The sequence below is a fragment of the Choristoneura fumiferana genome, chromosome Z (assembly GCF_025370935.1).
Source record: "Choristoneura fumiferana chromosome Z, NRCan_CFum_1, whole genome shotgun sequence".
Lineage (NCBI taxonomy): Eukaryota > Metazoa > Arthropoda > Insecta > Lepidoptera > Tortricidae > Choristoneura > Choristoneura fumiferana.
In genome coordinates this window covers 25,419,203-25,446,274 of record NC_133472.1, presented here as the reverse complement: position 1 = coordinate 25,446,274, position 27,072 = coordinate 25,419,203, and the positions used below count along the sequence as shown (strand labels likewise).

The window sequence follows — 27,072 nt, the reverse complement described above, 5'->3', positions numbered from 1 at the left end:
CTGCATAGTGTAAAAAAATCTGGTGTTAGGTTGCTCAACCTGACAGTCTTAATGAATTTAACAGATTGCGTACAAAAAATTGTTGTTACCAATCCTACCAAAAGCAGTAAGTAGCCGTATAATAAAAAAAAACTTTGTGTGTTTGGCTGGCCAACCTGGCGCCCATCCGAAATTTAACAGATCGCGAGTAAAAATATCTGCAGGGCTACTACAAAACTCAAAACTCGAAGTTCGTATCGTACCGTCCCTCTCGCTCTCGTATTAAATAGTATAAGTGTCAGAGGGACCGCACGACACGAACTTCGAGTTTCGAGTTTAACTCTGCCAAAAAAAAGTAAAAAATTAAAAAAAAACAAATTGGCGGGAACCTTGCGAATTTTCCGTAGACATTTTTTGAGAGTACGAATGTAAACTTACAATAAAACATTAAATTAAAAAAATCAAAAACCCGACAGCCAAAACCAACAGGAAGAAAATATGTCTATTGTTACAATACAATATTTTTTATTCATTCCTCCGCCATATTGAAATATTATATAGCCTATGTCACTCCGACAGTTATGACAAGTCCAATGATACCTCATATATGTTAAAATCCGTCTAGCCGTTTAGGCTGCAGCGAGGACCAAAGAAATGGACATACATACCCACATACATACATATATACATACATACGCTCGAAAAACATAACCCTCCTTCGGGCAGTCGTGTAAAAATGGAATCATCGAGTGCTAGTGACATTTCTTTCCTATTAATTGTTTAGCATGAGTTTTTTTTTGTCTACTATTCCTGTAATAGTTGTAAGAAAAGCAGATTATGCACATCGCATTAAGTAATTTAGATTGTCCTCGTGCTTTTTAAAGCCCTCGCTGACGCTCGGGCTCTAAATCAGCACTCGGTGGAATAATAAATAACTTTCTGCTTGGTGCAACAATGTACTATTTCCACGTCGAAATTCCAAACTCAGAGATCTTCTGCTGCGCAGACGATACTGTGATGCTTGTGCATGAAAGCTCTTGGGACCATTTTTTTCTAAAGCTGAAAATGGGCTTGCCAAAGTTGTCTCTTGGCTTGTTGATCCTAAATGTGGAAAAAAACAATTTTTGTGGCGTTTTCTAAAACACGTGCTTCTTTCCCACCTGAAGACAATAATAAAATTTCACTCATGTCTACAAGATTTCAGTTCTTCACCACATAGTATTCGGCGACCGTGCTCTTGTCAAGAAATTGAGAGACGAGACCATGTTAAATACCTGGGCCTTCTTATTGACCAGCATCTCTCCTTTAATCTTATATATGTCATGATAAAACTTCGAGACTGCTCCGACCAGACCACTACGCATTGTATACCATGCACTTTGCCAGTCTGTCTTGCAGTATGGTGTGGCGGTGTGGGGCACTGCTAGCAAGAGTTTCTTGATAGAGGTAGAACGCGTACAAAGAGCAGTGATAAAGGTTATGCTCAAAAAACCTTTCTGATTCCCCACAGACGAGCTGTATCGCGAAACTGGGTTTCTAAGAGTGAGGCAGCTTTTTGTTATGAAAGCTTTAGCTCGTACACACAGAATCATGCTCGACTCTCCGCAGTATCTTCAAAAGTCCACTGCCTCCACTCAGATCCGCTCTGGCGAGAAAATCTCCAGCATAATCTCATCCTCGCATCTACAACAACATCTGCAGAGTTTGTGATATCAAGCTTCTATCGGTCCGTAGAGCTAAAGTTGTTGTAAAGAAATGGATTGGCTCTTTATCTTACTTGGCGACAGAAAATCTTTTATATAATGAATAATTATTCGGGACTAGACAAACACGTACACACTCACACCCACACACACTCACTTACATACATACACATGTTGACGCGCGCGAGCGCGCTCGCATACACATTCGCACATAAACGTGTTATATTTTTTGCATGCACATTCAGTATTGTTTAAGTTTTTTTTCTCTAGTTAATAATATAATTTGTGATAAACAATAGCTATTTATGCAACTGTATCGTAATATAAAGGGTCACATGAGTGTTTTAAGGCCTAATTACGTACAGTTGCATACAATATTTTATCTTCTCTCACACATTGAGATAGAATCTGCTAAATAAAAGATCAAAGTTAGAAAATTAAGAAATAGTTTATTGTATTTTCATATACTTCCACGTCCCGAAACTGCACATTGTAGAGTTCCTGTCTCCGACAGGCACCCCTGATACCGGAAATAAGTGCAATCTGGAACAAATTAAGTTAAAAATTATGAATATGAATAAAAACCCAAGAACAACAAACGCTAAAAGACTTTCACTTTTATATAACTATAAAATATTATATTTATACGTGCATACCTTCGTTAAAAGATGTGCGCGTCCAACAGCTTCATTCATAAATTAATTCAATTGTTCAGGTGAAAACGTCTTGGCTTTTTTCCCTTTAAATCCTTGCGATTTTCTTTTCAAAAACGTTAGTAGTTTTGAATATTTTCATCACACTTGCTCGTAAACAGTGTCGTAACATGCAGGCTACCTTAGTTGCAACCCCCCAAATAAAACCCTCGACCTTAAGGTGCTTGTCATGAAACCCGTGGTCGGTAAATGAGTCATTGTGCGTACACATTTTCTTGTCATGTAGCCCAAGGTCGGTAAATGAGTCAGTGCCCGTACTGATGGCGCTGCGCCGTGCCCGTGCGCGCGCTGCTGCAGGACTACATGGACCACATGCACACGCACGTTGCGGCGCATGCCGAGGGAGGTTGAGGGCGACGTTGCCAAGAGCACAGCCTAAGGTATCGCCAATATTTAGAAGATTTATATTTTTTCTTTTACAAATATAAAATTTTACTTGCAAATGTGATGAAAAACATTGTATGTCGCACGGGCGGTACTAGAATTACGAACATCGACTCATTAAAGCCCTCAGTCTTCGACTTCGGGCTTCTAATAGACTCTCGTTCGTAATTCCTTATTTACCGCCCTTAAGACACAATGTACTATTTGATATATCAACTTCGTTATATATGCTTGATGTACTGTTTAGCATTGAATATTTAGACCACAATGAGGAACACTTAAACTTGTCAGACAATTCCTGAAAATAGGCCAATAGCACGTTTTCCGAAAACGAAGTAGCCTTTTTTTGCATTTTCCATGCCATAAAATCTTGATAGCATTCGTCGTATAATTTTCTGGACTTTGCTGGTAATAAAATTATGAGCCATTTCCTTCGCCGCACCTAAGATATCGGGTGGAGTCAAATGTTCTTCGCATTCACTGATATCAGACATTTTTAAGTAAGAACAAATTTTCCCACGAAAATTCGTACAACAAAACGACACGTATGGAATGGAATGGCGCTAAAACCCAGTACATCACCGCGCATGTGCGCCCATGCGCTAAAGCGGGCACTGCCACAGACATGTGAAAATTGGAATCAAAACTTTTCGATATAAACTTTTTGGATTTACCCTGTATCGTAATGGTAAAAAAAATTGTATTATAACATTATTTCGTTAGAAGAAAAGTGTAATAATATGTTTTTTTTTATATTTCGGTATTGTGTTTAAAAAGTATGTCAATATAAACTCGTTTTGAATTTTATAATTCGAATTTTACGATATGAGAGTAGATAAACATAATTATTAACGTATTTATGTTGTTACTGTTTTTCTAATAAGTTACTCGCACCCGCAGACTAGATACAGGCTGAGCATAGTTTGGAGTCTGATGGATATTTCTCCTGTATTGGCTATGATTATTTGAATAAAGTATTTTGTATTTATTATGCGGCAAAAGTGACTTCAAACCATTGTGCTCTTCTGCTCAAACGTAGTAATTAAAATTGAGTTTTTACCATCCCAGGTGTTAGTAACGACGGAGACAGAGTTGTCGGCGGTAGAGCTGCCGCCGCCGGCGGAGCGGCCGCCGCCGCTGGTGCAGGCAACGCCAGGCCGCGGCGCCTGCACGCATCTGCTCGCGCCCGGGACCACCGCCGCGCGGCACCAGCTCTCTTTCCAATACAAGTGAGTGCTTACATTTCATTTCTATCGCGTTTGCTTGCAAACAACGTAACATCCAGGTTAAGTTTGCTGCAGTCTTATAAAATAGCTACTGGGTAGAATAATTCTAATTCATTTGTATTTTATGACCATGCTTAATAGGTATCTTTTTTTATTACAGATTGAAGTAGGTATAGTTTAATTATAAATACGCTACATTAGTTTTAATTTTCCATTACTGCTTTATAATTATAACCCAGCTATTTCAAAGTAATACAACTACGAATATACGGTATTCATTCCATATTAAAACTCAATTCCCTTACTAAATTATGTCGGGCTTCAAGTTCAAAATTTAATTAAGTATTTATTTATTTATATAACCAAACAATCATTTCATTAACAGAGATATCGAATGTCCCGTGACGCGTGAAGCCATCCCACTACATTATGGCGTAACCGACACCTCAGTTTTTGACAAACGAGCGCCGGTCAACAACATTGATGAAGTCATAGAAGACATACGCGCATGGTAAGAAGAATAACAGTTTATTATCAACTAGCTTTTACCCGCGGCTTCGCACGCGTAAACTATTCGGTGTGGTAGCTGCAATTGAAACTTTCGGGATTTTACAAAATTCCCCTGGAAATTTCCAATATTTATATCGTGGTCTTCATTGAGGTTGTGTTGTGAATAACTGTACAAAATTCAAGACTCTAAACCCAGTGCTAAAATTTCAAAAAATTTCCCCATCCAAATTCAAATTCAAATAATTTATTCAGTAAATAGGCCGCAATGGGCACTTTTTCACGTCATTTTTTTAAATACCAGCGCTTTCGGAAAGACCATCATTGCCAAGAAGAATGCGCCGCAAGAAGCTTTGCAGAAAGTAATTTTTTCAAAATAAAATAATTACAAATAAAATACTTAAAAACTACAGTAAGTATACAATTAAAGAAAAAATTACAAAATAATAGTAATAATAATAATAAACGGATGTATGGGGTCCCTTAGTTACAAAACTATCCCGTGGAAATATCGGGATAAAAAGTAGCGTATGTGTTATTCCAGACGTCCGGCTACCTACATACCAAATTTCATGCCTCTAAGCCCAGCGGTTGTTATTTCGAGATTTTATCCCTATCCCGTGGGAATATCGGAATAAAAAGTAGCCTATGTGTTATTCCAGAGGTCCAGCTACCTACATACCAAATTTCATGGCTCTAAGCCCAGTGGTTGTTGTTTCGAGATTTTATCCCTAGTTATCCCGTGGGAATATCGGGTCAAAAAGTTGCCTATGTGTTATTCCAGACGGCCAATTACCTACATACCAAATTTCATGACTCTAAGCCCAGCGGTTATTATTTCGAGATTTTATCCCTATCCCGTGGGAATATCGGGATAAATAGTAGCTTATGTGTTATTTCAGAGGTTTAGCTACCTATAAAGAAAAAGAAAGAAAGAAAGAAAATGCGTTTATTGCCAACAATTAGGTAGGTATATAATGCATATTACACAAGAAGGGTACCTACTCTAAAAATTAAGTTAACTTACTAACTATATGCGGGTTCTATAAAAGTTCGTGAGACCTGCTTTCTAATGTAGGGGTTAATGAACTTTTATAAAAATCCCGCCTTAACCTAAAAGTATCCCCGCATGCTACTCGACCCATTAAATTGCGGCAAATGGTTCGGGCATCAGCATAATGCTGACAGTGTCAGGTCTTCAGACTAACACTTCAGCGCTGTTTTTCAGCCCGAACCTGTTACAGTTTGCGCCTCCATTTAATTTACCTAACACTTACACGCTTTTGGTTTATAACACACCTAATATACTGTATTCTTAAAAAATATAAGCTTTTATATCTACGCTTTATTTTCATTGTTCACAAAAACACGCAAGACACAGTCAACCACTGTCCATGTTTGAAACTTCAAGGTAGTATACTCTAAATTTCATGGCTCTAAGCCCAGCGGTTGTTATTTCAAGATTTTATCCCTAGGTATCCCGTGGGAATATCGGGTCAAAAAGTCGCCTATGTTTTATTCCAGACGTCCAACTACCTACATACCAAATTTCATGACTCTAAGCCTAGTGGTTGTTATTTCGAGATTTTATCCCTATCCCGTGGGAATATCGGGATAAAAAGTATCCTATGTTTTAATCCAGGTTATAAACTAACTTTCCGCCAAAGTTCATCCAAATCCGTCCAGCCGTTTAAGCGTGAAGAAGTAACAAACATACTCACTCACTCACTCACTCACAAACTTTCACATTATAATATTAGTAGGATTACAATTACCGACTTTCTTAAATGACTGCAGGTTTGAACGGTCCGGGCGCGGAGTCGCTACCAACTGGCCCTACTCTACAGTCGCGAACCACTGGCCAGGAGAATGGAAGGCAGCTACATTACAGCCTCGCAGCGATATCACCGTATGATATGAGTTTATACTTAAGATTTTGTACTATATATAAGCCAAATTCTGTTTTAAGCCATGTTTAGCTAACTGACTGAAATATAACACTGTAGCGAGTTTTCTGCCGTTAAACATTTTTTTTAGCAGATGCCCAGCATTGATTGGACCTCTGTTTTAGAGGCTAATGCATACAGTGATAAAGAGAATTTAGGTAAGTACAGTATGTTTTCGTGTCGCATCTAAGTGAGGGTGGTGTTCGCAGGTGCGATACGGCGCGGTGCGCGCGGGCGGCGGCTGCTCGCTGGAGATCCGGCTGAGCCCGGTGGTGCTGCTGTGCAACGCGGCGCCGCTGCCGCTCACGCTGCGCGCGCACGACGCCGCGCCGCTCTGCAAGGTTGAGCCGGGCGCCGCCATCTCCGCGCCCTCTGCTGTGCTTGGGGTTGGTGCACCTTATCTATACACCTAAAAAATAGTAACGCTTAAAACATTGTTATTCGATGAACCTGTGTCCATTTTCTGTTTTGCGCTAGACGAATATTGACTTCCATTCTCTCATTCAATGCATTCGCACTTTCTCTACTAAATGCAACTACGCACACACGCTTAACGTTACTTAAATATGCAGTGACCAACTGTTATAGTGTTATTATAACAGATCGTTTCGTGTGAATGGGCCAGTGCCATCAGAAGCTGTAAGTAAGAAACACAAGAAAACTGCTTTACATAAGGATTTTTTCATGCAAACAGAAAGCTTTCTTCATGTCAGTGGAGATTGGTCGCGAGACGTTCGTGAGCAGCCAGCTGCAGGTGTGGGGCGAGGAGCCGGGCCGCTACGGCGCACCGCCGCTCGGCTGCGTCGCGCTCGACCACGCTGCCGCCTTTGCTATACAATGTAACCACAAGGTAACATTACCATACCCTCCTAACGCCCAAAGTCCTTTATAAAGAACTTATTGTTATTTTAAGATCAAACTCTATCATAAATTACATTTGATGTTTATAAATTAACAATTAGACTTGGGCGTTAGGATGATACTGAGACTTGACGTTATAAGTTATATATAACTTACACTTACGCGCGGCTTAAGCTTTTAGTTCCACATGGCAGTGCGGCTCGGGAACTAACTTTGAGTTTTAATTTATGACACGCTTACATGGGCGATCATAATAATATACTTGTGGCCTCCGCAAGACGAGCTTGGCAAGTGTTCTTGTGCAAACTTAAACTTTAAATTAAAGGTTAACTGAAAGAGATACCTTTAAGGGATAAGTTCGCCTTTGTACATCTTTTTGTCTTGTTAACTGATATAATTAAGATATAAGTTTTTCTGTTTTTTTAGGTATTTTTTTTTGTTTGTTATGCCGAATTTTGATAAATAAATTTATTCTTTCTTTCTTTTTTTGTGAAAGATTTGTTGGTAGCTACCCTCAGATCACCTCTAGTTGCATTATCTACTTGCATACCTATATTTTGTTTGTTGATTCCAATGATAAGAATGATTTGAATATTTAGGTGGCGCTACTCACATTGCATTATGAAATAAAAGAAGATATTAACGTGCTGGGAGTGACTCCAACATTCATGCTGATTAATCGGCTAAATATGGATCTAATGGTAAATCTTATTAAATAATATATTAAAAAATATAAGCATTTGAGATGTTATTATATGACCACGATGACTTTTGGCAGGTGTCGGCTATAGCTGTTCCGGTTGATTCCGAAAAGGAAGCAGTACTGCGACCGAAAAGTTATAAAGTAGTAAAACCGACAAAAGAAGACAGGTACAAACTAGCGGCACAAAATTTGGCCCACTCTCCATACAAAATTATCTATTTCTGCATATATTTGAGGGCCAGGTATTTTGCCGCTCAGTATATATTACTTGTAGGGTGAACGCTCGTATATGCTTATTCGATAACACGCATTGACAAGCTTTGATTGCTTAACCTCACGATTCTTAAGTTCTTTAAAGATCGTAAGATTAATCAATCAAAGCTTGTCAATGCATGTTATCGAACGCAAGAACCAGTTTTAAGCCGAGTTTAGACTTGCAAGAAAAATAGCGCAAGTTGCATTACATTGCGAGGCCGGAAAAGCCAAGAGTTTGTAGTGGTCAATCGAGCGCCGCAATGTAATGCAACTTGCACGCTTTTTCTTGCAAGTCTAAACTCGGTCTAAAGATACCTTTACGTATAACAGTGTTAAAGGTGTTTTGAAATTCAAGATTAGAGAAAGACTTACTATTGTGTGATTTCACACGCAAATAGAAAAAGAGCAGAAAGACAGATTTTTCAAAAAATTACTATTAATTCAATTTTCAATCGATTATTTTTCCGCTTAATATTGACTGTACCTATGTCCATATTTTCATACAGTCATTACTAGGGCCCGGAATTTTGCGTGCGGCTATTAACAGGTTGTAGGGAGAGAGCACCGCTTTTTATCGATGTTATCGACAAATCGTCATTTTTTTTATGTATGTTTCTGTTAAATAAAACCTCAAACTTTCCGATGATACGTACAGTCGAACAAATTGAAGACCCAGGCTACTAATGTCATGTTGACATCTCATACTTTTGTCTAGGAAATCATAGTGAAATTGATTATTAAAAGGTTCCGCCCTGGGTCATGATTCAATTTGTTCGACTGTACTTTTTTCAGCGGTCAATGATGAAATAAAAACGAAATATCGAAAAGTTTAATCCGTTTAAATTGCCTTATTGAAATCACTATAACTACGAATACATATTAGATATATATAAAGAGTTGATAACTTAAGTAGGTATTTGCTTGTAAGTGGTATTTTATTTATAGATAAATTAACCGCATTGATAATAGTTGGATACTATCGATAATATCAATAAAAAGCGGTGCTCTCTCCCTAATTCCACCCAAAATTCACGCTAAATTCCGGGCCTTGTCATTACATACCGGGTGAAATTTTTAATGCTACCTGGAGGGAAGTACTCTAAATAATGGAAATAGCAAATTTTACTCAAAGGAAACATTAATATTTACTTTTGATAAGAAACAAAACTGCATTCACAGATTTATAAAAATAATCTTCCCACAACCAGGACTCGACCCGGTTAAAATTCCACCCTTTATAGGACATAGCAATAGCAATTCAGGAGTTGTCAAATATCGTACCTATTGCATTGCTGTGACAGTTTGGATGGGGAGCCGCTGTCGCGGTTTTGGCTGTCAGGGCGCTGGCGCGGCGGCGAGGCGAGCGAGCTGCGCACGTACCTGTGCCTGTCGCTGCCGGAGACCGCCGCCACGCCCGCGCCCGAGCCTGCGCCCGTGCCCGCCACCGCGTCCGCCGCCGCGCTCGCGAGCGTGCCCGCGCCCCCGCCCCGCCCCCACCCGTGGCCCTTGGCCGCTCACCTGGACGCCGCGCCATACATCTAATCGACGAAAACAATAAATCGGTAATTTTTCAGATCAATACAAATAAGTAAAGCGTTCATATCCTCGTTTTTGGCTCGAAATTCGCACGATTATAATGAAAATTTGCATTTTAAAGTTGAATATTTTGCAAACAGATCACTGAATCTTAGCAACCCCCCAAAACTTTTTGGTTTGATTTTAAACGACTATCCAACGATACCCACGGCCACACTATAGGGTTAATCGAGAAAAAAATCACACTCACTTTACGTCTGGGAGGTACCCTAAAAAGTTTTTTTATTTTTGTTATTTTATCACTTTGTCGACGTGACTGATATGTATATACCCTAAAAAGACAAAATTTAAGAAAATCGTAACAGTCGTGTTGTTGTTGTTCAGACGGCAGTTGTGGTGGTGCAACAGAAGCACGAGGGCCGCTGGGTAGTGACGGTGGCGCCGGACCCGTGCCCGCAGTTCGTGGTGCACAACCGCACCAGCCACGTGCTCGCGATCGCGGAGCCCGTGCACCACGGAGAGTCGCAGCCCGCCTCCACGCAGGTACTATAATAAACTCACTAATTGAATATGAAACAGTTAAAGGCAACAATTTAGACACCATTTACCCCCTGTTTCACCATTCATTGATTAATAGTAGATTTATAACCAAGGGTGGAAAGTGACCCATTTCACACGAGATATTTCTGGCGCTCGAACGAAGTGAGACTTTTCATTTCGACTGTGAGGAAAGTACTACAAATAAAATGAGAATAATAATAAATTGAATTTACTTATATCCAACCTCCAACGGTACCTTATCGACCTGGCCATATGCCACGGCCAACTATAAAAAAAAATCGAGTTGGTCACGACCAAGGAGCTTATATACAAAACTGGAGGTTGAACGCCGAACGAAGAAATTTGATCTTTATTACTTATTTATATATTCCATCAATTTCTTTCCCATTTTACGAATGACTTCCATCTCTTTCTTAACCTAACTAAAGAAAGAGATGGAATATGTTCGTGACGGAATAAAGATCAAATTTCTTGTTTCACACAGATGTTCGGCGTTCAACCTCCACTGTTGTATACATATAAGCTCCTTGGTCACGACGTGCATCTAGATGGCCATGCCCAAACGTGAAAAAAAAGTGTCATTGACGTAATTCAATTATCTTCGACTCCGTGGCTAATCGAAAAATTAAAAAAAAATACTTTCCACCCTAGAGATGAAAACGCAATTTTTCACTCGGCTATCTACCCATGAAAATTAAACTTTCCGAACAGGAGAGATGAAAATTTATTTTTCATCACACTTGCTCGTAAACAGTGTCGTAACATGCAGGCTACCTTAGTTGCAACCCCCCAAATAAAACCCTCGACCTTAATGTGCTTGTCATGAAACCCGTGTTTGGTAAATGAGTCATTGCCCGTACTGATGGCGCTGCGCGCGCTCTTGCTGCAGGACTACATGGACCACATGCACACGCACGTTGCGGCGCATGCCGAGGGAGGGGGAGGTTGAGGGCGACGTTGCCAAGAGCACAGCCTAAGGTATCGCCAATATTTGGAAGAATTATATTTTTTCTTTTACAAATATAAAATTTTACTTGCAAATGTGATGAAAAATATTGTATGTCGCACGGGCGGTACTAGAATTACGAACATCGACTCATTAAAGCCCTCAGTCTTCGACTTCGGGCTTCTAATAGACTCTCGTTCGTAATTCCTTATTTACCGCCCTTAAGACATAATGTACTATTGAAATTTCCCTCAATGTTACTCCTCCCTTATCTGTTTAAGCCATGGTAGCCTGGTGATTTGATCTTTAACATGATATTTTCTATAGTCTCTGAAGCTAAAGGTGACAAGTTCTAACCCGGATTAACACCTTTTGAGTTTTTTGGAATTATTGCGTGAAATTATGTTCCCGAGATCCAGCTATCTACATACCAAATTTTCCCCCTAGTCTTTCCTGCCACACAAGACAAAGGTCGCGGCCCGCGGGTGAGCAAGTTCAATATGGACATCCGCAAAGTAACGCCTGATTCAATAAATTGAACAATACAACACATCAAACTTTCCCATCCCTCTAATATTATAAATGCGAAACTTTGTAAGTCTGTTGGTTTGTTACTCCATCTCTTCAAAACCGCTGAACCGATTTAGATAAAATTCGATACACAGATAGTTTGAGTCCTGGGGAAGAACATAGGATAGTTTTTATCCCGGGAAATTGCATAGTTCCCGCGGGATAGTGATAAACGATTTCTACGCGGACGGAGTCGCGGGTAACAGGCTAGTTTATAATATTAGTAGGAAGTAGGATTACAGGTGACTGTATGATGTACTGTGCAGGTGTTGCCGGAGTGCGCGGGCGCGCGCTGGTGGTGCGCAGTGGCGGCGGGCGCGGTGGCGCACTACTCGACGCCGGCGCACTGCGCGCGCTTCCCGCCGCCGCCGGAAGCCAGGCCGACGCAGCCCATACCGTTCATCGCTATCGGAAGAGCCACAAGTATAGACCGCATTCATTTTGAATACTTTTCTTTTTAACCGACTTCAAATGAAGGAGGAGGTTGTCGATTTGTTTGTATTTTTTGATAGAAAAAAAATAAAAGGAGAAATTGAACCGACTACAAAAAACCATGAAAATAATTTTCTACAAATCTGAAGTCAATTAAACATGCAGCAGCTCATATACAATGTGTACCTATACGTATGCTGCGTAATGAATACGTGTGCTAGTCGTGTTGTGTTTGGGTCTATATCGACTAGTAGAAAATTGTTAGTCATAATGTAATGTTTCACACAACTCTTTTTTTCTCTGAAACCATTTCTTTTTCAGAATTGTTATAAAAAAAAACCTAACCTAACCTATAGAGTTCTACAGGATGACCAATTAAAAAATAATGAAAAATGTACGTTTTCAGCGGGATTTTTTTTTATGACAAACATTACATTACGGCTTATACAATTATGGCAGTCGAAAAGATCCCGTTGTTTTTGTGTCGCGCAGGCTACGAGGTTGAGCCGGAGTGGAGCGCGGGCGTGGCGGCGGCGGGCGGCGAGCAGCTGGTGCAGCTGGCGGGCGGCGTCACCGTCAAGCTGCGCGCGCACCCCCACCCGCACTCCACGCTGCTCGAGCTGCAGGACGTGGACCAAGTAACCCCTCCACCACTGACTTAGTGCATGAACGCACTGCGGCTAACCGCGCGGTTTCAGCGCCGACCCTCTTCAGAGTATCGCATGAGAAAGAGATAGCGCGCTAAAACCAGGCGTTTAGCCGCATAGTGCGTACGTAGCCTCTCCACGCGTGCGACTCACGGCGTGAAATCGCAGCGCATATCCCAGGGAATAACGACAGAACTGCCAAAGGCTGCACTCGCGCGTATCAAACTTTGCTTTTCGAAACCGTCGTCTAGGTAGGTACAAAAACCAACAAGCAACGGGAAAGTGGCGCGAACGCGACACAAAGCCGCGAAGAATATACGAATCTGATCAACACATCGATCGTGGGAGGTTGTCTTTGTGGAAAGGCCAAATCTCACGACCTTGTCAGTGCCCCGCCTGTATTGATCATAGTAGTATGTGTTGTGTTGGTGAAATAAATAGAGAAACGTCGTCGCCGTCGTCACGTTGGTAGTTGTCACCCGAATATGTACTTGTGACTTCTATATACATTGTCACTCGAAACATGCATTGCCAGTAAAAAGTTCCAAATGTTCGATGCACTTGAAGCCAATTGACAAAAGTAACAAAAACTACAGTACTCGAAACTTTTGGATATTTCAATACATGTTTTAACAACGCACGATCCTCTTTTTAAATGACTTCAAAAAGGAGGAAGTTATAAATTCGGTTGTATTATTTTTATGTTTGTTACCTTAAAACTCTGTCATTTATGAACCGATTTCTTTTTTTTTTGCGTTCGTCTAGGAATGTCTTCAATTAGGTCCCATACGCACCAAATCAGGATCTGATGATTGGATCTTACGGAAATCGAGGGAACTCTTCAAATGTTATAGGGACAACTATAGTAAATTGGATATATTTAGTTGTAACTCGTGCATTTGCTCTTGAAAATCATTATTTGGTGAAGTGGAACTGATGATGAAGACCACAGATGACCATCGGAGTTACTACTCAGTAACAAGTATTTCACGCGTGGAATTTGAATTACTTTGACACAGTTGCTAAGCGATTTATGCTCCTCGTAATGCATATGGTAAAACGGGTAGTGAAGCACCAGGACTCCTCAATAATTAACGTCTCTGCATCGGAAAAAGCAATCTTTCGTAAAAGGTGACGAGCAGTTGATATTAAACTATTGTATCTTAGATTATTTATACTAAAAAGCGTAAAAAAAAATATAACAAAAAATTTAACCGACTACAAAAACCATGAAAATATTGTTCTAAAGTCTGAAGTCGGTCGGTGCCTCAGCACGAGCCAGCAGGAGTGATTGAAGCCCAATATAAAGTGCGTAGGTGAGGTAGATGACTAAAGGTCCACTCCTGCTGGCTCGTGCTGAGGCACCGACCGACTTCAGACTGTTAGAAAATTATTTTCATGGTTTTTTGTAGTCGGTTCAATTTTTTGTTATATATTTTTTATAGTAAACGGTTACTATTAGCTATGTTTTCTTATTTTTTCTTGTTTACAGAATGACATATCAGCGAGTGATATAAGACGAAGGTTGCAGGGACCGTTCTTTTCAGAGCAAAATATGTTCGCGGTACGCCCAAAATTATTATATAATGAATTATTTATTTACATGATTTTTAGTTTTTCAAAATGAATAATGTTTGTCAATTTCTTTTAGAGGCAATCAGAGCTCTCAGCAAGACGATTAGAGCGAATCAATGCGGATGATACATGTGAGTATAATCTGGCTAAGTATAAAAAAAACAATCACATGTATATTTTTGAAAATGTTTTACTCACTTACAATTTCGTTCATGTAAATATTTACTCACTTATTTGGCGACCAGATGGCCAAGTGGTTAGAGAACCTGACTACGAAGCTTGAGGTCTCGGGTTCGATTCCTGGCCGGGGCAGATATTTTTATGAATAATACGAATATTTGTTCTCGGGTCTTGGATGTTTAATATGTATTTAAGTAAGTATTTATCTATATAACTCTATTTATCCGTTACTTTGTATACACAGTACAAGCTTTGCTTAGTTTGGGACTAGGTCAATTGGTGTCAAGTGTCCCATGATATTTCATCATCATCATCATCCCAGCCTATATACGTTCCACTGCTGGGCACAGGCCTCCTCTCAGAACAAGAGGGCTTGGGCCGTAGTTCCCTCGCGGGCCCAGTGCGGATTGGGAACTTCACACGCACCATTGAATTGCTTCGCAGGTTTGTGCAGGTTTCCTCATGATGTTTTCCTTCACCGCAAAGCTCGTGTTAAATTTCAAATGTAATTCCGCACATGAATTTCGCAAAACTCAGAGATGCGAGCCGGGGTTTGAACCCACGACCCTCTGCTTGAGAGACGATAGGTCAAACCACTAGGCCACCACGGCTTTTTAGCCATGATATTTATTATTATAATTTCTTAACGCTGATTACAGTACTGCAGCATTCAGACGACAGAAGTCAACGTGGTAGCTTCAGAAAACTCCCAATAGTTGCATCTCGTACGTTGGAGCCTGCAACAGAAATTGCACTAGAGCCCGCAATAGAACCTGAATTAGACGCTGGTGTAGACCCCATCCCGCCCGAGAGTGGGGAAGAACTGGCTCAATTGCTGCCCGAGAATAATATGGAGGAAACCAGACCGTCGGAACAAATAGATCTCCCTAAACGTTCTAAGGGAAATGTAACTACACATTTTTTGACAGGTACCACAAAATATTCTTTACTAGCCGTTACCCGCAACTCCGTCCATGTAGAATTATTTTATCGCTATCCCGTGGGAACTATGCAATTTTATAGGATAAAAACTATCATATGTCCTTCCCCAGGACTTAAACTATCTGTGTACTGAATTTCATCTAAATCGGGCCAGTGGCTTAGACGTGATTAGGTAACAAATATACAAACAAAAAAACAAACTTACAAACTTTCGCATTTATAATATTAGTGGGATTGCACACTACAAAACAGTAAAATATGTATATAGACACTTAAATTCAGGGTAGACAATAGGCGATCTTATCGCTTAAAAGCGGTCTCTCCCATACAACCATTTGGGTACATGATCTTATGATTATGTCAAAAGTAGGTGGCGGACAGAAACAAAAAACAAGAACAAACAAAAAAACATTAATATAAAAATAAAAATGATATTTAAATACATACATACAACATGATTATAATAATAATATAATGTATTTTTTTTACTAGCTTACCTTTTGTGGTGTTTCTACCTTACTAATATTACTCCTACTCATTGTTTCACAGAAGATACTCGGCAACCATTCCATTACGATACACGCCCCGATAATTTACCCAGCCCCTTGGCTGCGGGTTCTCCTGAACCATCGTTTGCACTCCAAAGTGTTTGTAATTCAGGTGGGAATTCAGAATGTAGTGGTTTACTAATAAAATCAATTAATCTTGCAAAATTGAGGCTAAAGTTGTGTTATTTTTTAGAATGGGCTGAAAATAACTCATGGTCGACAGCAGAGCGCCTGCGCTGCGTTATAGGGGGTATTGCCATAGAAATGGCAGCTACTCCAGATGTTAAACCGTTGTTCGCTTTGCATATCGATCGGGCCGCTATTTTATTACAATCTGACAATAGGGTAAGTTAATGTCTTACAGCCTTATTCATAAAAAGTTAGAGCCTCCTTGAAGGCTCCTTGAAGGCCCGATGCTAAAAAACATGATTCATAAACGTCTGTTAGCGCTAATCAGTCGATCAAGGCTCTGCTAAAGTTAGAGGACCGTAGACCCTCCTTTATCTCTCAGCTAAGTCACAAAATGGCCGCCACAAGTTTGAACAGCTGACTTTGACTAGAGCAAAAAACCATAGGTACCGAAGATATTTATAGTGAAGGCAGGGCTACGCAGATTAAAAAAAAACAGGAAAAATTATTTTCAGGAATTTGTATTTAAAAATCCTCTTAATTAGCAACAATAAATTAACAATAAATATGAAAAAAAAATAAGGATAATTAACATAATTATGGCTTTTTGCACATGCGGATCGGAAATGGCGGGAAAACAAACATCTCGCTTTTTATTTTTTTTCCTGGTAATTTGCTGTCACTGCTGTCAATTTTTTTTTTAATTATCGATTAGGCCATTTTTTGTCTTTGATTTGTCAAGGTGGCCAACATAACGCGTCTAATCCGTCTATCAGCAGCTCAACAACTAGCAGACTGCTAGCAAGCGTTTATGAATCATACTTCTTGACAACCGTCTAACAAGCTTAATCAGTCTGCTAAGTAACAGACCGATCAAACCTCAATTAAGGTTTTTTTATGAATAAGGCTGTTAGACTTTCGTGATTTTCACTCATAGTCAAAATACCACGCACAGGACTTATCACGCTAACACACATGAGTACTATTTATCTCGACGTTTCGGCAATATTACAGTGCCCGTGGTCACGAGTAGACTAAAGTGTGGGGTGTCAAGTCTGCCTAGCAGCGGGAGTACTTGATCACAAATAGTACCGGCACTCGTATCACAACTAATACCAATGCAATGAAATGACCAAGTGCGGGTAGTTCGAAGGACTCGCGCTGCTAGGCAGACTTGACACCCCACACTTCAGTCTACTCGTGACCACGGCCACTGTTAATGTTGCCGAAACGTCGAGGTAAATATTACTCGTGTGTGTTAGCGTGATAAGTCCTGTGCATGGTATTATGACTAATAGGGAAGTTTTTCATGGTAATGTCTAACAGACAATAAAAACATCATGTAGTTGTAATTGCAATAAGAAAGATGTACTGAATGCGTATTCTAGGGAACGAAAACAGTGCTGTCAATAGCGGACATACAAATGGACAATCTTCAATATGAGAGCGGTCAGTACGACTTCGGCGTGGTGGCGTCGACGCGTGCAGCGCCGCTGGCGCGCGACGATTGGCCACCGCTGTGGAGCGCGTTCGCGGCGCGCGACGCGTTCGCCTCGCGCCAGGACGCCGCGCGGCTGCTGCTGTGTCTGCGGCACGACCGGTGGCGCGTCGTCACCGAGACCTTCTCTGGTAATGCTACGCACTTACTTCTTGTTCATAAATTTCATAATAGTATATTACTGCAGAGGCCGGTAAGTAAGCCATCTTGGACGAGTAGAAGTTTGATGGCCGAACCGTCAAATGGTGACATGGACCCATTTCAAAATACTAGCTAAGCGCGGCTCGCGCGCTCTTTGTGACGGGTTCCAATTTTTTTTTAAGGAACCCGTTACTGTCCATGAAGTAAATTTCATACTTATTTCCTGGACAGTTTGATATTACTTCCTGGACACTAGCAGCTAGTCTCCAGGATGCGTTACTTTCTACAACGTTTTTGATGACGTAATGGCAACATTTCATACCATTTATGAGAAATATAAATATACCTTAAAAATATGTATGTATGTATGTATGTAAGTAAACTCTTTATTGTACAAAATAAGTAAACAAACACAGATGACAAACAATGAAATATATGTACAAAGGCGAACTTATCCCTTTAGGAGATCTCTACCAGTCAACCAAAATAATGGGCATCTATTGCAGAGTTGACGGAGGTGGAATTATCGGTGGGCCCTCTCGCGTTGTACGTGGAGGACGGGTACGTGGCGGCGCTGGCGCAGCTGGCACGCTCGCTGGCGCCGGCCGCACCCGCGCGCCGCGCCGCCTCCGCGCTGGCCGAGGCGCGCGCGCTCGTGCGCCCGCTGCGCCTGCGCTTGCTGCATCTGCACCCGCTCGACCTCACGCTCACTTTGCATACCGCTGTAAGATACTCGACCTGTATATCATCATATCAATGTATTATAGGACAGTGTTGGACATAGGCTCCTCCTATAGACCTCCAGTTGCTTCCTGCGAAGCCTGGCCTGCATCCATCGGAAACCCGTGAATCCTATCCCACTAATATTATAAATGCGAAAGTTTGATATTTACTTATTGACTTCAATTTTATTGTTGAAACGTCATGTATATTACGCGTTTTATGTTACACTATTATAAGAAATCGGATTGAGCCGCGTCACATCGTGAATGCTGGCTACATGGTATTGTTAGGGACACCATTACAGCCGGCGTCTAAAATGAAAAGCAAAAGTGACATGATTTTTAGCACCACCGAAATATAGTTGCTCATTTTGAAGAAACGAGTAATTATGGTGTTTTATATATATAACTGACCTGTGATTGACCCCTATTTCAACCGATGAAAAATGCAGATGAGGCCAAAGGTATATCTCACTGGTTCAGTAATAGCCTATTCACTCTAATTTTGAAGAGTCCTAGGTTGTATGTCGTTTAAGTTGGTTTATCTTTGCTACCAGGTCCGCATGTATATAGCGCTGGACCAGAGCCCGCTGCGGCTGAGCGCGTTCCAGCTGGAGGACATGATGACCTCCACCGAGCGACTCACGCACGCGCTCACAGTGCACTATCTCTCCGCTGCGATCCTTGGCGCCGGTAACACACACATATACACAGTAACGTGCATAGATGTGGTACTCAAAACAATCGGTTGTTCTGGTAATGAGACCAACTTCCTTCCTTTTATAACACCGTGCTTCTTGCCAAATTTCATGATTCTAGGTCTGTTGAACGGTCTATTGGTCTAATGGAGGCTAAAAGACAGGTGAAATATCGCTAGATGGCGTTAGTGTCGTGAGGTTAAATTGCTTAGCTTCGTGTTATTAAACGGATACCGCACGGAATACTCAGCCAGGAATTGCCTACTTTTAGGTCTAGACATTAATGTGCTATTAAACGGCCGCTATGTTCTATGTTAATTAAGTATGTTGGTTGTATAGGTTGGGTAGTGGGTGGGCTGGAGCTGCTAGGCGCGCCGGGCGCGCTGGCGGCGCGCGTGGGCGGCGCGACGGGCGGCGTGCGCGGCGTGGCGGCGGCGGCGGCGGCCGCGCTGCTGCGCTCGCTGAGTGCGTGGGCGGGCTCGCTGGCGCGCAACCTGGACCTGCTGGCCGGCGACGAGGAGCACGCGCGCCGCGCCGCCGCCGCGCGCCGCCGCCCGCCCGACAGCTTCATGGCTGGCCTCGCTGCCGGCATCACCAACTTTGCCATCAATATATTAGGTACATTCACTTATTGTAGTCGAAGAATGGTCCCACCCACCCTGGTACGCGATTCAGTTTCCTCGACTGTACAATGTATTTATGAAATTAATTCTTCCTACTAATATACTGAGCGGCAAAAAATCTGGCTCCTGAATGTATGCAGTAGTTAATAGGTTTTGTATGAAGAGTACCTAGGACAAATTTTATGCCGCTGAGTATATTATAAATGTGAAAGTTTTTATGTGTGTGCGTGTGTGTGTCTTTGATACTCCTTCACGCTAAAACGGCTGAACGGATTTAGACATTATTTAGTATCTACATAGCTTGACATCTAAAATAAAACTTAGCCCGATATTCCCAGGCGTCGGGATTAAATATTAAAGTGTCAACCGCTTGGCTTAGTCAATGAAAACTACGATGTAATTTTTGGAAATTACCGTGCGAATTTAGTAAAATCTCGGAATTTCAATAACTGCCAGATCTATGGATTACGTGTGCGAAGTCGCGATTAAAGTCTACTAACTGGCTAAACGTTTTGATTTTCTTTTTACGAGAGGTTACTTAGGTAATGTGTGTGTGCAGGTGCCGTGGGCGGGCTGGCGCACCACCCGCTGGTGGGCGTGGCGGTGGGCGAGACGGAGAGCGGCGCGGCAGCGCTACGGCGCGGGCTGGTGGGCGCGCTGGCCAAGCCGCTCAGCGCCACGGCCGACCTGCTGGCGCTCGCCGGTACCGGCCTCCTGCGCCAGACCGGCTGGGACCCCGTGCCGCAGGTACGAACACACCACCCTTCTACTCCACACCAACTAACCTTCGTTTGCCCTTCATTATTCTAAAATCTGACACTGTTCGTTCAGTTGGTTTGGTTAGTTACAAGATTGTTCAAAATAAATAGAAAAAGTTATATATAGAAAGAGACAAAAGAAATACGCCAAACCTAGGTCGCGCAGCGAGTCATCTTTTTTTTTTATTATACTGGATGGCAAACGAGCAAGTAGGTCTCCTGATTGTAAGAGATCACCACCGCCCATAAACATCTGCAACACCAGGGGTATTGCAAATGCGTTGCGAACCCAGAGGCCTAAGATGGGATACCTCAAGTGCCAGTAATTTCACCGGCTGTCTTACTCTCCACTCCGAAACACAACAGTGCAAGCACTGCTGCTTCACGGCAGGACTAGCGAGCAAGATGGTGGTAGCAATCCGGGCAGAACTTGCACAAGGTCCTACCACCTGCAAAACTACATATGAAAACGGTTTAACTTTAGTTATTTACGTTTCCAACGAAGGATGTGTTACAGAGCGCAATAATTGGGTAGTTTCCTGGGTACAAAAATATTATTCTGTTTAGTCCGTTCGTTACATTATCAGAAAATATTGGACCAGTATTTTTTCTTCACTTTGGTAGCGCGACAGACGGTCACAATTTCATATTATAAGCACCAAAGCCCAACGCATATAGAATACAGCAACAAAGGTTGGCTCCAAAGCTGCTGTTGTTATAATGTGAAGGTATCCGCTTATGTCGTTGTGGCGATCTATCAGCCCTACCATGGAGGAGCTGCATGAACACAAATTTCTTGAATAAACTTAGCTATCATAAAGGAAGCAGATGTGCAAAATAATTGTTTTTTTCATCACACTAGCTCGTCAATGATGTTATTCCATGCCTGTATACTAAAGGACAATGTCCTCAATTGTTCCCGGGGGAGTTATGGATTTATGTATAGTTTTTCTTCTCAAGGGAGCTATGACTTTAGTTTTAAAAAGTAAGTGGGTACGTCATTTCAGACTAAAGAGGTTTCAAGTAAGCCAACGTTTTATTTACATTTTTAAAACTTATCTATAACCCAATTTTACACCATAAAAAAATCCACGCATCATGAAACTTCGTTATTTTTATATTTTAAATATAAATCAAATTGTTTTGCAATAACTTTAGTAAATATTTTATTAGCATGTTGGAATAATTAGGTTAGCATTATCTATGGTAGAAGACTCGAAAAAGGTGACAATCAGGGGGGCTACTACACAATTCCAAAATAGAAGTTTGTATCGATTTGCTGACGCAAATATTATTTAATACAAGAGTAAGGGGGACGGTACGATACGAACTTCGATTTTCGAATTTTGTTGTTGCCCTTGTATTGGCGGGTAGCCATTATTTTATTCAGTTGTTTTCTTAGCGTCTTTCTTTTGCCGAGCTGTGAAGTGTTTAGACACAAAATATATTTTTTTCCTCGTAATGTGATGAAAATCATTGTGTGTATCACGGGCCGTAAGGGGATTACTAACGATAGTCTATTAGAAGCCCGACGCCGGAGGCGCCCTTCTTACGCCCCTTAATGCACAATGTACTATAGTTCATAGTAAAATGTGTTGATGTTTAGCCCCGCGCTGTGTCGGGCGCGCCGGAGGGCGCGGGCGGGTGGCGGCGCGACTGCGTGCGCTGGGCGTTCCGGCTGGCTGAGCTGGCAGCGCTGGCCGGCTACGACGTGCTGCTCGACGGCGCGCCGCTGCGGCTACTGCTCACGCACAAGGTACATTTTACCAGCTCCTACGATCAAATAACGAATGATAATAGGATCAAATAAAGCCGATTTGGGCAATCAGGAGAAAAATCCGTGTAGTTTTGAAAATTGGTACAGTTATACCTTGCAGCATCCAGATGAACATACTAAAAGTCCTCAAGAGTGGGGGGCGTGCTTAGGGTGTAAGGGGGGGGGGGGGTTGAAAGTACCTTTTTTCAGGTTTTTCCTCATATCTCGAATATTTGTACGAATAGCCTTAAGAAAGTTTCTACATAAAATTTCCTACAAATTTGGTCATATTCATTTTTGCTCTACGATCAATACTTTAGGAGATAGAGGGTGTTTAAGTTACCAAGAAGATAAAAAATAGACAATTTAAGAAACGATTAACGAAGTAGGTTTTCCAATATTGATTACAAATAGAAAAAGCAAATTAGTTCATCTTTATTATGTTACTTATCGTTTTCTACATCGACATTACCATCTTCTCCTTCTATGACATCTACAGGTACATTACACCGTTTGTAAACGAGCTCAACCAGCCGAAACGTAATAAACTGCATTTAATACCGATTTTTCGACATCCATATATTCCAGTGCAACTATACGTATTTTGCAGCGACAAAAAATTTAAGTCGTTACGATGTCAGGAGCTGGAGGATCAGTGGTGGTAATTGGCTCGAGGGTTCCATCAGCTTTCAGCTTCCAGCCCCACATTTCAGGAAGCATTTCGTTACCCAGCCACTCTTGTACTTGGTGGAATACTTAATCCTTCTAATATTATAAATGCGAATTTATTTGATTTTGCCGCCGGAATTATTGACTTGATTTAAAGAAAATTCCTCTTTTTGCTTATGAAATAAAATATTAACTAAATTATACGTTAATTAAAGAAATATTTTACCTAACAAAAATATTTCAGTTCCTTGTGGTGGCCGATCCAGAATCAGAACGTATTGTGGAAATGATCGACCTTCGCTTCTGCACATTGGGACCTTTCCAAGGGGCAATAGTTGAGGTTAGTAGCAGTCCTTTAAAGAGATAGGAAAGAGTCTTTATTTTTATGGCGTACCGACACCACACGCAAAGTGAATTCAACGAGTTGCTGAGTATGTCTCGAATTATTTTAAACATCGTGTTTATGGGCCAATAAAATCCTTTGATTTGATGAAAAAAAGGTCATAAGGTTTTATTTTTACTGCTCTACACGTATTTATTTGTATGTAGATAACGAAAACAATATACTCTTTTCAATTAAAAAATACTGTTTACTTAATATTTTCTGTGCTTTATATTTCTTTGCACTGTATCTGCTGATATTGCTGATAATTATGATAAGTCTTAAAAGTACTAAATTTATGTTTCACAGTTAATAGTGGCCCAAAGACGGCAAAAGGAGAAAGTAGCTGAAGCGAGACTCGTAGACGAAGACGATGAATATCAGGTATTAAACTATTAGTTTTATTATTATTCTTTAGTTTTTTTTGAAACACGAAAGCCATTTTTGCAGTAGGCGTTAATTCTTTATTATTGTGTGAGAAAAGGAAGGAATAGATTTTTGAACTTTTTCCATTACTTGGCCTTCCCAAATTTCAGCATCCAACAGAAAAACTTAAGTTTTTTATTTTTGTATCAACGTGCGCGTAGATTTAGAAACTTCATTATTTTACAGATCCAACACACCATTCTACTTTGACTATTTCTTCTATTTATTTCTTTAGTTCTATTTCTATCAAGACTATTTTATAAAGATCGGGTAATTATATCAATCATTATCTTTAGAAAATAGTTTTGATATACGTTATGCCTATCCAATTTATGGGAAGTGTAAAAAAAAAGATTTCATCAATATTCTGTATAAATACCCATTGGATCGAATCGAATCGAATCAATAACACATTTATCTATAATTCGTGTCTTTTAACTAGACGTCTAATTACTTTTTTCACCAAAATTCACTTGATTTCAATATTTAATTTTCATTTGAAAAATCTTCGTCAGAATCGGACGTTATTTCTTGAATGAAATTCGTGTATAATCTGTAGTAGCATAGATTAGCGTAGAGATGGTGGAAAATTTGACATTTTAAAAATCGATTAATACTGGACTGAATAAGTGATTACTATTTATTTACCTTAAAATTGACATATTGTAAATAATAAAATAGACTAAAATACTTTGATCTATGCAGGGGTGTTCAGTGAAACTAACCCAGTAACCTAAGATATTCTGGATAACATCTAAGACACCCTATAACATTTAGAGCGGTCATTATGGGCAAGTCTGTAATTATAAGATATTGTACAAATATTTGTTTTTAGGAACCATGTCATTGATTTTACATGCTTGGTTCCGAAGAATAAAGGTTTCAGACTGCCCACACTGACCGATCTAAACGTGCCAACCTGTATAGTTAGTTTTGGTCAATGCAAGCACAGGAGTAAAGAAATGTAAAGAAGTGAAACGCCGTGATTCAAGTTCGCCGTTAAGTGAGTGATAGACGTACGAACTTAAAGTACGCGGTTTTTAAGTTTGCGAGCCACGAGCAAGATTTCAAATCGGTTGGATCGCCGTCGGTTTTAAAGTACGCGTGTTTAAGGTGGCACACAGGCGAAAAAAGTCGTCGAGCCATAAGTACGCGTACTTGCTCGTAAGTCTGTCACCCACTTAAAGGTTCCGTTTAGAGATTTTGTTGGAGAGTGAAGTGTATTGTGTTGTTTAGATAAGCGCAGCGGCGATGGCGCGCGTGGCGCGCTACACGGGCGCGGGCGGCGCGGCGCCGGCGGCGAGCGAGGCGCGCGTGCTGGCGCTGCTGCCGCCGCCGCGGCGCGCGCCCGCGCTGCACGCCGCGCTGGCCGCCGCCATCCACCACAACGCAGACTCGCACCTGCACCTGCTCTGAATCACCCGCACACGCTTAACCGACGATGCCTCCTACGTTCTTATGACCGTGATTGATTATCAACCGTTCACTCGTGGCAGTGACGGCCAAGTCGCAGTGACGGTAAACAGGGCGTTATTAAAGTAGCTCCACATACTTAATACACTCCCGTAGAGCGGTGACGTGACGGTCAAACGGTGCCGTTTTCCGAGGGAGTACAACATATTGTTCGGTTATTGGCTGTGAGATGTAAAGAGATTAAAATAATCAGACTGAAGAGACTTAAAAAAGTAATATATTATGTAGCTGTGTAAAGTACAGAATAATGAAAAAAAACCGACTGTTTAAATTTTTACATATTAACGATGTTCGAACGCGAAATTGTAACGGACTGAACTCAGTATGATATCTTGTATATGATATATTTGTCACTAGCTTTGCCGGTAACGTGTATACATTCACTGACGAAGAATTTCTAAATAAATTACGTTAGAACCAATAATAAAATACAGTTCGATTCACAAGGGCTGGCACGTTTCATTTATTCACTACCTTTTTGTACCTTATGTAGCTATCTTATGTTATCCGACTCAAGTCTCCCGCCGTCATATGTAATAGTCATCAACCACATTAAAACTTCTAATTATAATACAGTTGCCCTAGCCTTTGTCCTCAAGGTAAATTGAAACAAAACAGGACATAAAACAACGGTTATCGCAAATTTAACATCAATATCGTTTTTCCAGCTATGACAAAAATCGAAAATTTTGTGCCTAACGTGCTAGTTTTGATTTCAGTTTAAGGGAACATTGAACAAGTCAAATGAAATTAATTTCTCCAAAACACTGGTGGTCTAACTATTACTGTTCAAAAAAACCCGCCAAGTGCGAGTCGGACTCGTGCACCGAGGGTTCCGTAAAAATTTGTGGGTATTTATGAATATCCAGTGTTAACAGAGCCTCTCCTAAGCAAAAAGTAGGTAGTGTGGGGTCATTTTAGATGATTTTTAGACATAGACAGTCAGACATGAAAAATTATGATTTTCAGATTTTTCTTATTGATTGTGCTATAAGAGGTACCTGTATACAATAAAAATAAAATAAATCCATACTAATATTATAAATGCGAAAGTAACTCTGTCTGTCTGTCTGTCTGTCTGTCTGTCTGTCTGTCTGTTACGCTTTCACGCCAAAACCGCTGAACCGATTTGGATGAAATTTGGTACAGAGATAGAATAGACCATGGGAAAGAACATAGGCTATGTTTTATCGCGAAAAAGAGGCTTTAAGGGGTTGAAATAGGGGATGAAAGTTTATATGGTGGAAGTTCGTCGCTGTCGAAGATAAAACCATGAAACTTGGCATTTAGGAACTTAATAAAAAATAAGTCGGTATTTGTAAGAGCTTTTTTGAAAATTCGACCTGTGGGGGGATGAAATAGGGGATGAAAGTTCATATGGAAGGTCGTCATTATCGAAGATAAATCGATGAGTCTTTATTAAACTTGCCATTTCGGCACGTGATTAAGAGATAAATAGACATTTGTTCGCGCGTTTTTTTAAATTCTTCCTGTATGGGGGTGAAATAGGGGATGAAAGTTTATATATAAAGATCGTCATTGTCGAATATAAATCGATTGTACTTTATGAAACTTTGCATTTG

General features: G+C 40.8%; 1 protein-coding gene across 1 annotated transcript in view; it reads left to right on the top strand.

Moving 5' to 3' along the window:
- LOC141432540 (intermembrane lipid transfer protein VPS13B-like) overlaps positions 1 to 25,937 on the top strand; it is a 65,255-nt gene extending 39,318 nt beyond the window's left edge. The window contains exons 61-86 of the mRNA XM_074094152.1: positions 3,848 to 4,008; positions 4,391 to 4,516; positions 6,310 to 6,421; positions 6,668 to 6,844; positions 7,153 to 7,308; positions 7,919 to 8,020; positions 8,098 to 8,189; positions 9,579 to 9,681; positions 9,747 to 9,839; positions 10,198 to 10,356; positions 12,157 to 12,313; positions 12,815 to 12,960; positions 14,462 to 14,533; positions 14,621 to 14,675; positions 15,384 to 15,653; positions 16,216 to 16,326; positions 16,408 to 16,559; positions 17,732 to 17,972; positions 18,489 to 18,706; positions 19,262 to 19,397; positions 19,742 to 20,020; positions 20,585 to 20,772; positions 22,390 to 22,539; positions 23,453 to 23,548; positions 23,900 to 23,974; positions 25,253 to 25,937. Of these exons, the coding sequence (XP_073950253.1) occupies positions 3,848 to 4,008; positions 4,391 to 4,516; positions 6,310 to 6,421; positions 6,668 to 6,844; positions 7,153 to 7,308; positions 7,919 to 8,020; positions 8,098 to 8,189; positions 9,579 to 9,681; positions 9,747 to 9,839; positions 10,198 to 10,356; positions 12,157 to 12,313; positions 12,815 to 12,960; positions 14,462 to 14,533; positions 14,621 to 14,675; positions 15,384 to 15,653; positions 16,216 to 16,326; positions 16,408 to 16,559; positions 17,732 to 17,972; positions 18,489 to 18,706; positions 19,262 to 19,397; positions 19,742 to 20,020; positions 20,585 to 20,772; positions 22,390 to 22,539; positions 23,453 to 23,548; positions 23,900 to 23,974; positions 25,253 to 25,432 (3,807 nt within the window). The 3' untranslated portion in view covers positions 25,433 to 25,937. The remainder of the gene's footprint in view (positions 1 to 3,847; positions 4,009 to 4,390; positions 4,517 to 6,309; positions 6,422 to 6,667; positions 6,845 to 7,152; positions 7,309 to 7,918; positions 8,021 to 8,097; positions 8,190 to 9,578; positions 9,682 to 9,746; positions 9,840 to 10,197; positions 10,357 to 12,156; positions 12,314 to 12,814; positions 12,961 to 14,461; positions 14,534 to 14,620; positions 14,676 to 15,383; positions 15,654 to 16,215; positions 16,327 to 16,407; positions 16,560 to 17,731; positions 17,973 to 18,488; positions 18,707 to 19,261; positions 19,398 to 19,741; positions 20,021 to 20,584; positions 20,773 to 22,389; positions 22,540 to 23,452; positions 23,549 to 23,899; positions 23,975 to 25,252) is intronic.
- The last annotated feature ends 1,135 nt before the right edge of the window (positions 25,938 to 27,072 follow it).